The sequence below is a fragment of the Drosophila ficusphila genome, unplaced genomic scaffold, assembly GCF_018152265.1.
Source record: "Drosophila ficusphila isolate 14025-0441.05 unplaced genomic scaffold, ASM1815226v1 contig_286, whole genome shotgun sequence".
NCBI lineage: Eukaryota > Metazoa > Arthropoda > Insecta > Diptera > Drosophilidae > Drosophila > Drosophila ficusphila.
In genome coordinates this window covers 8315128-8327778 of record NW_025064189.1, presented here as the reverse complement: position 1 = coordinate 8327778, position 12651 = coordinate 8315128, and the positions used below count along the sequence as shown (strand labels likewise).

Below are 12651 nucleotides of genomic sequence, written 5' to 3'. Positions count from 1 at the left end.
TTACACCAGCAAACTGCCTCTGTGTCGTTGTTGTTCTTACCAGCTAACTAGCTAACACCCAACCCCGAGATACACACCGATTAATCACTAAGATCCCTAGTTATCATTTACATTTTACATTTCCTTTTAATACCAAGCAAAGATCTTTAAAAATCATCAAGATCTCTCTAGTGCTAAGACTTCATGTTCGTTCAATTGACTGCTGTTTCATTTACCCTATTTTAAACCTAACTATCACCTAATCGAGTTACGCATTTGCCTGATATTAAAGCCCGTTCGCTAACTCACATTACCCTCAGTGTCTTTCTTCTTTCGAAGTAAAGTCCTTACTAATATGATTTCTATCTCTTTAGGACTACAAGCATTACACCTCTTCGAGTATGACCAGCAACTACTCCCACAACATGCAGAGCAGCAGCAGTTCCAGCCATCATGAGACCAAGTTCTCCTCGACATCGGCACCACCACCAGTGGTTACCTATCCCAGTCCGATTCCGGCCCAGCGAAAGACCCCGGCAGCGGAGTTCAGTGACTACAGCAGCGAGATCGACGAACGCTTCCGCTCGGTGTCCCGAGCCAACGAATCTGATGCCGAGATCAAGGGTTACCGAGTGGTGTTCCCACCCACACCCACTCCCCGAACAAACCTAGCCACCAATGGCCACAAGTCCCCCGTGGTGGTCGTCACTCCCTCGCCCATGGAATTCGAGCCCACTCCCCAGGAGCTGGGCAGCTACGCCAGGCCCAAGTTTGAGCCGATTGGCAGGGAGATCCGGCACGAAATCAAGACGGAGAGCAGCTCCAAGCAGTCCAAGTTCGCGCAGAACCAACAGCAGCAAAGTCAGCCGGTGTTCAAGCCGAAGCCGGTGGCGGCCAAGTTCATAGCGGCCACGCAGCAACAACAGCAACCGCAGGCAACTGCCCGTCCGACCATGTACTACAATGCTGTTGCTGGAGCTCCGATGCACCTGGCCAAGGTGGCCACCGAAACGAAGAACGTGATGCAAATGCACGAGTCCACGGAGAGTTCGCAGCGGGTGGTGAATATGCAGCAGACCAAGCGGGTGATTCACTTTGACGGTCCGCAGGAGCAGAGGGACCAGCAGATCCTGGAGCCCTTCCCCTACAGTCCGGCCACAAGTCGTACCCCTTCGCGGCAGTCCCAGTTGCCACCGCCGGCCACTCCCACGAAATTCATCCCCGGGGAGTTCCGGGAGAGCGATTACGAGAGTGAGATCGAGGGAGCTCGCATTCAACCCCCTGTGGTCGCCGTATGGCGATGGTCTGACCAAAGGCTTCCGCCGAGTGGCCCCTCCGCAGGGAGCCGGAAGATCCTGCAGTCTGCCAAGGACCTACGAAAGGGTGCTGTCCCCCATGGAGTTCGATAGGGGTCCCGAAATGCCCAGCAAAATCCACGTGGACATCAACACCCTGAAGAAGGAACAGCGCGGCGGCAGTACGGTGACCACCCAACACCGCACTCAGTCCTTGAACAGAAACTCCACCATGAGGCAACAGCAGCAGCAACAGCAACAGCAGCAGCAGTCCATGGATCAGATAGACAGGGTTGGCACTTTGCCTCGATATGGATACAGTTCCCTCCAACAGCAGGCCGAGAATCAGGGCCGCCGGATGGGTTCCACCTTCCTCCAGAAGTCCCATCAGTTCGTCGAGGACGTTAGCCGGGATGTGAGGAGCACGGCATCGAATGGCATCCGCCCGGGCTTCAAGAGGGCTCCCAGCGAGGGCAGCAACCAGCAACCTCAGGCCTTCAGGGATGAATCTCGCGTTTCCCAATACGGTAAGTCTGCATTCTTCTTTGCATCTTCTGACTCAAAGCCGCAGTAGAGATTTGGAGCAAGCTCCCCAACATTTGAATTGGTATTTTGAGATTTGAAATTGGAACATTGATAATTCGGTTGAATTGGTTTGAAAAATTTGCATTCGTTGGACATACCGGACTGCTAACTAATCCGATATCATCTTGAGTTGTTTATTCTTTTATGTTATTAGATTGTAAAAATTTATTTGATTATCTTATATTTTATTTTTGCGTTTATTTTAACTTTACGTTTTATTTATAAATAGTTCAAATATGAACTTTACTAATCTTACTCATTCGACAAATTTTTAATTTTTTGAAAATATTTATATCAGCTATTCCTCAAAGAATATATATTTATTATTTTATATGTTTACTTTTAAGTTTGCGTTACTTATGTGTACATAAATCCAAACTTCAGTGGTCAACGAGTATCATTTTTATCCATGAATCCCCATATTTTTTTCTACCATAAAAATGCTTTTATCAGCTTTCGATAAAGCCAAATTCCCCCATTTATCAAATAAAACCCATTTGTCTTATGTGTTTATCTGTAAACTGCAATCAGGAACCAAGTGCGTCGACCCCAATACCGGTTTAATCTATTTCAAATACGATTTTGGCTATGAGTTTGGCATCCTGTTTCCCGGCGAGGGTCACAAGTTCGTCAGTAGCCAATGGAACAGTAGTGGCAATAGCAGCAGCAGTGGGAAGCCGATCCAAAATGGACGCCACTCCCCGTACCCACTGAAACTGCCGCCCGGCAATGAGCTGGTAATCCCAGTCCAGCACGAGAGATCCTCGCAGGGCTACAGTTCCGACAACGAGGTGCAGCGGAGGAGTCAGGCCAGGAACTGGTCGGCCACCAAGCCGTCGGCCCCGCGAACTGTCAGCAGCCAGAAGCGCTACAGTCTGCCCAGCTGCCACAACCTCGATATCCATCTGGATCGACTCCATGCCCAGGCACCCCGACTGCCTCCGGATCACATGATCCGCACAGGTACTGAAGCACTCACAAATCGGAGGGCTGTCACCAAATGAAAGCCATCAATCAGATCGGCTTAACGCTATCACAATTGCTATCGATGTTGTCAATTAGCTTAGGACAAGTTTGTGTTGTGATCACCGCTGTGGCTTGCTTTCAAAAATATTCACAAAAGTTACAAACTTAAAACATAGATGAAAATCTAACTAAAACAAGGCTGTAACTTTTGTGTCGAATAGCAGCCATAGCGTCTTTGTGCCCTTGTGATTAACCCCCAAAACGTCATCGGCAGTAGTTTTAGTGTGTAAATAAGCAGGTCCTTTTGTTGTAACCCTCGTCGAAGAGCATGCTAACCCAAACAAAAACCCAGCTCGCTGTCTTGATTTTTGCATGAAATGCTTGCTTGCGTTCTCCGTGTTTAAAATTTAAAGTGAAACGACTTTTAAGTGTTTGTGTTTCGTGCTTGCCCCGTGCTAATCCCACTAATGGATGCGCTTTGAAAACGCTGAGCCAGAGATTATAATGGTTTCCCACACTCCAGTGCCGGAACTGCCCAATACGGAACCCGTCAATGCGCATCTGAGTCGCGATGAGCTGGCACAAAGGCAGCCATTATTCATAACGGTAAGCCCGAGTCATTAACCCATGAACCACGTGTACTGAGACCCGTAAATCTATCCACCCTGCCCCTCTGCTCGCTCAATGGAAATGGCCGGACGGACAGCCGCTGAAGGACATCGCCGTCGGCGTGGGCGGAACGGCGCGCTTCGAGTGCATTGTGCAGGCGCATCCGCAGCCGCAGGTCAACTGGACGCACAACGGCGGCCTCTTGGAGTCCGGCAGCAGACACTGCATCGAGTACCGGAACGGCGTGTGCCGGCTAACACTGCCGCAGGCCTATCCGGGTAAGTGCTGCGGACAAGCAGGTCAACTAAACCGTACACAGGAAAAATAAGGGTCTCTATAGAATGGGTTTTTGGTTGAAATAGAAACTTGTAGAATTACCTTTAACTTGTTAATGTTCTGGACTATTAAATAGTTTCCCTACCTGCGTAAATCATTGAAGTTTAAAAGTAGTAACACTATATTTTCTGAGAAGTTCCGAAATTTAATTAAAAAAAAAAAATGGAAAACTTTTATCCAACTAAATAGTTTTTTCTTTTCTAATGATTGAAGTTCAACTTTTGAAAAATATTATTGAAGTATTGCAAATCATTTTTGATATCTAGAAACACGATGACTCGTTATAATAGAGCCCATTTTTTCCCGTGTATTATGAAATCGGGGCAGCTCATTAATCGTTGTACCTTCTCTCTTCCTCGCATCCTCCTGGATTTTTCGCATCCGTGGAAATGGCTCGAAATCCGGCAGATGACAACGGCAGCTACGCCTGCACCGCCGTGAACCAACTGGGAGCAGCCACCACTAGCGGAAATTTGACCGTTTCGAGCACAAACCGTGGATTTAGATACTAAGCTTGTTTAAATGAAACTATTATTATTATTTGCTTTATGATTTGTTCAATGCCAAAGTTTCGCCTTATTGTGTGTGTGTATTTACTGTGCCCGTGGCCTTTTGTTTACTGGGTTGATGGGATTTTGAGCCTTTAACCAAAGTCCTAATCTTACATGCATACAAAATAGGAATATAGTATTACTTGTGTTTTTGTCGAAAATGAAATAAATAATATTAAAACGAAGGAGGAAAGTGTGTTTTTTGGAAAATACCACAACAATAAATATAAGATTTTTCCGAGTTTTTCATTCATAGTCGGTCGTGAAAAGCTTTTTTGGTGGCGCGCTCTAGGTTGAAGATCGGACATTATGTACGAAAAAGCTATACACTTTTATTCGAAAAAGCTTTCGAAATTTGGGAGCGTTAGATGGCGCCAAGCAAACTATGATCTTAGAATTTTCCAAAATATTTGTTTAAAATTTTTTAATAAAAGCAATTATGGAAAATTTATTATTATTCTTTTGTAAACTTAGTGTGTCTACGATTATAATTTATTCTTCCCTTAGATCTGCGAAAATAAATTAATAGAACATCATACTTTTGACATTGATTTCGTTGTACTTTGATCTTTCAAGATTAATTATGTGCTTATTGAACATATTAGCTGCCTCAGAAAAAGTTTACAATTTTGATTCATAAAAAGATTTTTAAACTCACATATATCTTGCCAGGCAGTTGGTCTAACAATTAATTTCAGTCATTTGCTTACTCATTACTCATTGCCGTTTAAATAGTATATATTAACTAGGCCAAAAAACTACTTTCAAAATCAGGTCAGATAATTCAAAAAATTCAAGAGGCATCGGTTAAACAAATGTTTGGATTTGTGTGGAATGAAATGTGGGCGGCTGACGTTCCGACTAAGTTTCGCTTTGGTGCTCATCGATGATTTATTTGCTTTTCGGCAATGTTTATTTATCTAATTTTCTCGGCATTTTCTATTATGTCGCGATAGCTTGCCAAGAATCAACGGCGAGTAGAACGCGCAAAATGCGAAAAAATTTAAAAGAGACAAAGGGGCAGCGAAGATACTCGGACAGGCCAGACATAAACACTCTCGGCTGTCAAGGCAATGGGTACACATGGGCCCAGTATGTAGGTCTTCGAGAGTCCTTGACACTGACACCAAACCCACATCACCGGCAGTGCTGCCCGCTAGTAGAATATCTTACAGAAACAAGCTAAATCGTTTACTAAAACTAGCTGCACCTCGTTTTAATATGCTTACAAATTTATTAAGCAATTGAACAAAGAACGGTTTTAGTGTCATTTGATAATTACGTCGTTTTACATAAAACATTTGGGAACAAAGTTTGTAATATTGAAGAAGTACAATTTGTTAACACAGTAATTTTGGCATATAAAATAGCCAAACTGAGCAACACCTCGTCAAAGTATCCCAATTACTTTGGTACTTAGGACACACTTCTGTCGATAATTAGTATCAGTGGGTGGGTGGGTGTGCTGGTTTTGGTTGGTTCAAGGTCCTCGCCTGCCAATCTGCCAATTCTAATTGTGTGCTTAGTGCCTGGCCAAAGTGATCGAGTCATTAGGCAGCAGTCCAAGAAACAAATTAAAGCCTACTCACGGGCCAAATGCAAGCACTCTGACTCATTTGCAGCACCTTGGCCAGTGTTTAGTGCATCGCTTACGAAAGTATAATGGCGTGGCAATTTCATTGAATTCGGATTCTGAATGCAAACATATGGCCAGCGCTTGCACCTTAATGATTCATAAAATTGCTTCCCGCACCGATAAAACGCTGCCAGATATATTATGAAAATATGCCAAAATAAAATTTAACGCAAAAAATATGAAACATTTCGCGTGTGGCGTTTTTCAATGCGAAACTAAAATATTCGGACCGTGTCCGGCCTGTATAGTATAATTCGTTGCTTTTCTTTTTTATATTTTTTCTTTTTTATTTGGTGCGTTTGCAAATTTTAACTCGCTTAGAGCAAACACAATGTGGCGAATGTTTTGCCAGGGCGATATAGTAAATGTTATTTCACCAGATTCCAATACCCAAAGCCAAACATTGCCCCTGCGTGAATACGATTCGAACTGCCTGGATTTTTGGCAGAATGTGCCAAAATGTGTGCTACCATTTGACCACGAAAGTGTCCCATCTACATTTTTTTTCGATGAGTCTCTTCCGCAGCTATACAAACATTCGCGTTATGGTTTTTTCCCTGCTCTCTGTGTTTTTCTAAATTAATTGGGTAATTTTCTTAAAATAGCAGATGAACTCAGCGCAACAAGTCACAAACCACACACACAACACAGTTTTCCTTTGCCACTTTAAATATTCGTTCATATTTTCTCAGATTTTCTTTGTTTTCTTCAGAGTTCTGTGGATGAGGAAACATTTTGGTGATCCATTAAATAGGTCTTTCTGTGGGATCCAGTTGAGTGGTTTATTATGATATTATATTAGATTGGTCAACACGGCAAAGGCGTGGTCGCACTTTAAATAAATGCAAAATAATTAAGGACTTTAAAGATCATTGGGGACTTAATGAGCTTTTAACTAAACTGTTCCTTCGGCTAACTACGCCGTACAGCAGAAATATAGATATTTGTTTTATATAATTTATATTTTCTGGCAGATAATCTTGCATGGCCGGCGCACTTGGCTCATATAAATTTTAATAAGACTATTTCCGCTTTGAGTTCTATCGAATTTTTGGGCTGCCACGACAATCTATAGGTACATTTAACCAAGTGTATATGTTTATAAACTGGATAGGAGCCAAAGGCATTCGAATCCGATACTATAAAGTAGTTGGGAGCCCCATAAAATTGTTTTCCTCACACCCACGGTCAGCAGAGAAATGTAATAAACCTACAGCAGTGCGAGAAGCAAAGGAATTGGCCCAGAACTGCGCAGATGTTGGCCAAAAGTATTTAGCACTTCAGTTCGCCCAACATTTGTGCAAACATGAAAACATTCTGATGTCTATATGCATAGATTTAATTTAATTGGGCGCAACAAACTGAAAGACTGGCGCCTTGAAAGAGCCGCGAACTCGGTTGCATAATCCCAGATGACAGGCAGCCTCATCTGAGGAATGGGTTTGGGAACGCGATCCGAAACATCCGTCCTGCCACGCGTTGGTGACCCTGTCCGAGTCAGTCACTCTATCGCAAGGCGCAAGGAATCTTGGCAACTTATTTATTTATACGCACGCAATAAATTAGCAAACTAAACAGCGAACAAACGCAGACAATAGACAACTTGGTGTGTTGAAAATGTGCAGTGAATTCTGTTCTGCGGAAAATCGGGGCCAACTTTTAGCATAAACACAAATTCCTCTAATTGCGAAAGAGGCGATAGAATTTAATTGTTCTCAGCTAATTGTAAAGGAATATAAAAACGCAGCAGTGCAGCTATAAAATCCGAATCCCAATCGTTTCCGTGTTTCTAATTCGCACAAACTCTTTCTCTTTTCTACACAAAGAAAATAGCTAAAAGCTCTATGAAATATGATAACCCACTGAAATAAGTGGTGCCCAAACAATCTTTAGATATTTGGTTACCGATTAAATAAAAGTTACCCAGTGTAAGGTTTAAGTTATTGTAAAATCTATGAAGACTATGAGACTCAAAAATCAAGCTGATATTAAAATCACAAACTAATGCAATCCACAAATATTTCTCTTACTGTACATATCTGCAGATCAGGGCACTCAAACGGATAGCCTGCTAATAACCGAAGAGGAACCGGCGCCGGAGACCCCTAAGCAGCCCCTGGATAATGGCGTCAATAAAACGCCTTTGCGCAAATCGGCTTCGTTCTCCTCCTCGTCGACCAGTTCGCCGACCAGTTCGTTCATGGGTTCGGCCACATCGACCATGTCACTGCGCTCCTCGACGCCCTTGAGGAACAACAGTCATTCCCAGTCGAGTCGAGCTCTGCGAAGCGACACCATCAACACGTTCCAAAAGTGGGAGACCACGATCGAGTCCATTAGTTACGTGAGCACCAAGACCGTGTCCATTTCGGATTTCAGCCAGGAGCCGCAGCTCCGTGAGCAAACAGGTAAACAAAACCCACCATTTCAATGCCATTTTCCGTTCGGTATACATTTAATGTGGTCTTCATAATAAATCCATAATTAATCACGGGCTAAATGCATCATTTTGATCCTGAAGCGATATGGAAAATTGCTAACTACAAAATGGGCAGTCTCGATCTCTCAATCTCGCATCCATTAGCCATGTCACGCAATCCATACACACATTTTTCGAATATCTTTGAGGTACCGCATGTAAAATCACTAAATATAGATTACAGCCACCGCTCTGCACCACATTGCCAACTTTCATTAACCAGAAAGGGAGGTTCGACAGTTCGAGTATATAGCGGCTCTGGGGGATGGAGACTTCGACAGCGACTCGTGTGTCTAATTTTATAAACAATTGATATGAAAGAGTGGAAGAAGAAATTTAGAAAAAGAGTCGAAGATCAGGTACACTTTAAATTGTTTAATAACTATTTTTTTAAAGATTTTTGGGAAGATTTTTCGTTTATAAATTTTGTTTAAATATTTTATACTGGGGAATAACTTGTTTATTTTTCATACAAATTACGAAATATTAAAATAGGATACAGTGTCTAATAGTATATAAAGCTAATTTAAAATTTTTTATGTTGGCATCAGAATTTAAAATGAACTAGAAAAGTGAATTCTGATAAAATTAAAGTAAAAACATTATGTAGTTATGACACCCGCTTGGAGGGATTACCTCGACCACATTTGGACATTTTATACCTAAATTGCCGCTTGGCATGCAGTGCTCTTGGGGCGCAGTCGCCACAACATCGTAGTTGTCGACGTTCCGTTTCGGTTTTATGGTTTTGCTGAATGGTGGGGGCCCAAGACCGGGACTGGGACTTGGGATTGAGATAGAGATTGAGATTGAGACTGGCTGCAATGGTCGCGAAATTCGATGCCAAAACGAGACTCTGACAGTGCAGATCTGCTTACGCGACTCATTACATCTGGGCGAAACACAAAACAATAAAAGAGTGCAGTGTATTTATAACTTCAAGATGGGATTGGCTTGGCTTGGGGTCGCCAGCTCAGCAACTTGTGGGGCGGCATTCGCATTCACATACACGATCTCAAGATAAGTCTATCATCTCGCTGCCTGTTGCATGTTGCATGTTGCCTGCTTCCAACACTCAAGTGTCAACTCATCCAGCATCTGTTCCATCCTGTCGATCTTGTCTTCTGAACGATCGTTAATCGAACCCGAATTATTCTTCTTGTTTGCAGTAAATTGAATGCATCGCCCGAGTTCGAGAGCTGGGAGAAGCCAAACTAATTCTTGAGCAAAAACTAAAAATGAACCTAACCTTCAGTTGCCTTACTATGTGTACTAAACCATTAATAATACTAATTAAAGAGAAGAGAAATGTTTTCCTGTGTACGTGTTGTGTTTGTTAGCACATTCCCGGGCCGTGACATAATTGGGCGAATATTTTTGCACAAAGCATCTGCGATAAGATACAGGGCAGCCTCAGCCTGGCCAGAAAGATAAGTGCTGGTAATCTTACAGACAGCTGTCAAGCAAATGCTTGGGAAGAGCTGTAGACTGGGAGAAACTTGGTCCAAGATGAAACTGGCTGTTGCCTATCTACAATAAATTATTACAAATTCAAGCCAATCTCTACCATCATTTTTTATTCAATATCTGCAAGAATACTGATGGTATATGGGTTGGATAATCCCAAAATGAAATATACTTTAAATAAATTTGGAAATATACAAAATCAAGAACATCAATTTTAATTATTTTTCACTTTTCTATTATGCCAAGTGATCTTTTAAATTAATTTTTAGTACACCATATCGTAGTAATTGATCGACCATGTAATTGAATTTATTTTTTCCACTGTGCAATATTATTTTCGTAGCGCATCGCTAACAACAAACGCAAACCGTCTTTGCAATCTGCCTTGCAGAACCGGCTAACTGTTACTCCTGTTGTTGTTTTAGTGGATGTCTCGGCCAGAGGAAAGCTAGACGCGGTGCGTGTTCCCTGCTTCTTGGCTTATCTCTGGCCGAGGCACTCTAATGGTTGTAGATACATTTGTATCTGGACGGTGACAGTCGAAACTGTGCTGTCGCTGCGCCTGGCTGCCTAGAATCAACTTCGCCGAGTTTGTAATTTAATGATTCTGTTACTGCTGTGCTGCTGTTACTACTACTCGCCATGTTAACAATTAATTTGTGCACAATAAAAAACAATATTGCATGACCATTGCAAACCGGGTTGCCGTAAAAAGCATTATAGTGACTGCCTTGGGGCCACTCCTCGCCATAAAAGGCCAAAACCAACTGACGTTTTAGGTGCAATTTGTTTGAGCTTTTCTGAAATGGCTAAAAAGAAATAGAAAGTTGCGACATTTTTGCCAATTGGTCACTGAAACACATCTCTATGCTGATGATTAAGAGACAAAATGAATAATCAAGTTATATGTATCAAACGGGCGGGCGAGCCAAATTTTATACATATCTATACATCTGTGTGCCTTTAATTTTAGACAAATAAAATAAATTATGTGGAAAATGTGAAAAAAGCCCGAGGCATAGCTACCATTAGCCTTTAAATATATTGTGCAACGTATAATTCTGAGATTTGATTGCAACTGGTATCTTATTTATTTGTTTAAGACCAACTCTGATGGATATTTCCTTCGGTTTTTCGAAAGAGAGGGCAACATATGGAATGGATCTTTAGATTCCAGAATCGATAGATACGGATCTGTGCCGTGTGTATGCATTTGACTCCTACAGTATCTAGAATTTCTCAAGGATGGCTTCTTTTTCTTCGATTTCGTGCACACAATGTTGAAAAATACGTGTCAAAAATAAATCGCCATATATTTTTAGCCAACTTACTCAAAACCCGAACACTTTTCAAAGGCCCGACGAGAGAAGCCAAGACTCCCCATAGAAATCTCTCTCTTTAGCGATCCAAAGCAAATTACTCAGTCTCCTGGGGAAAATCTTTGTGTATTAAACTTGTAGATTACCAGGCCAAAAACCTCTCCCTAATTTATTTTGGCTAAAGTTCATCATATAAAAATGATTACTTTTCGCTTCATAACATTTAATTACTAAATATAATCAATGGACAAAGATACAGTATCATCGATTTTGTTGATTGCACATGTTACAATGGATGAAACCCTAATAAGTTATGTATTCTATTAAAAATACCTTTTAATCACAACACTTGCAAAACGTATTCAAAATCGGAATGGAACCAAAAACCTATATGCCCCCCCAGTACTGTGTAATGCATTTATCGCTCGGAAACTATTTTCCCACAACAACAACACGCAGATGGGTCCGAGGAAAATGCAAAAATATCTCATGTGGAGCACAGTCGTCCATCGTCGGATACTCCACATCTCTCTCGGTGGGAGATCGTTTGGAATCGTGTGAAATCGGGTGGGGATCGGCTGTGCAGGCACAGCTACTTGATCGCATTCTCCTCGAGATTTTGTCATTCTTCGCTCGCACCTCACAAACGATCGACGTCTTGGTTTCAGTCTCGGGGATTATGACTTGAAACAGTTTGAAAATAGATATTTTTTAAAAGAATATACATATATCTATATCTAAACGCACCACACGGTACAGATATATGTATACGTTCGCAGCCATTTCGTTCGCCTAGAGTCGCGCACACACGCAAATATATATACAACGTCGAAAGGATATCGCAATTTCGAGTAAGGATCGATATAAAGTGTGAAAATTAAGCAAATCCTGAAGGAATAGTGATCGAAAAAGTGTTCATGAAAATTTTCCCTGGTTACGAAACCACTTTGAGAAAAATGCCGAAAGAATTTTTCAGTGCGCTAAATATCTAAAAATATCACCCGATCGGGTGCTTCGTTTCGGATTCCGATTCCGATTCCGATTCGGATCGTATTGGATCGGTGATTCGGTGGCTCCACTTCGTGGGTCCGCACCCAATTCAACGAATGGACTGTGAAATCGTGTGCAAACAGATATCAAGCGCTCTATATATATAGTCGAACCTGCACATATTAAAAGGACATGGATATGCGCTCCTGCAATGTGTGTGAATGTGCACTATTCTGGCTGATCCTGGCAAGGATTACCGACTGGAACAGCCAAAATAGTGACTGGAAAATGTGAAAATTCTCGAACAGAGATCATTGGGCCAACGCAAGGTTTTCCTATAGGAGAACCAGAAAAATGTTTATTAATAGCCCCGTGAAAAATAAGAAGCTACCACCGACTGTGTTTTTGTCTGTGTGTGTGTGTATGTGTGTGATAGAGA

General features: G+C 42.0%; 1 protein-coding gene across 1 annotated transcript in view; it reads left to right on the top strand.

The window, feature by feature from the left end:
* LOC108099085 (titin) overlaps positions 1-12651 on the top strand; it is a 68307-nt gene that overhangs the window by 36238 nt on the left and 19418 nt on the right. The window contains 3 exon segments of the mRNA XM_043207817.1: positions 354-1256; positions 1258-1801; positions 8003-8365. Of these exon segments, the coding sequence (XP_043063752.1) occupies positions 354-1256; positions 1258-1801; positions 8003-8365 (1810 nt within the window).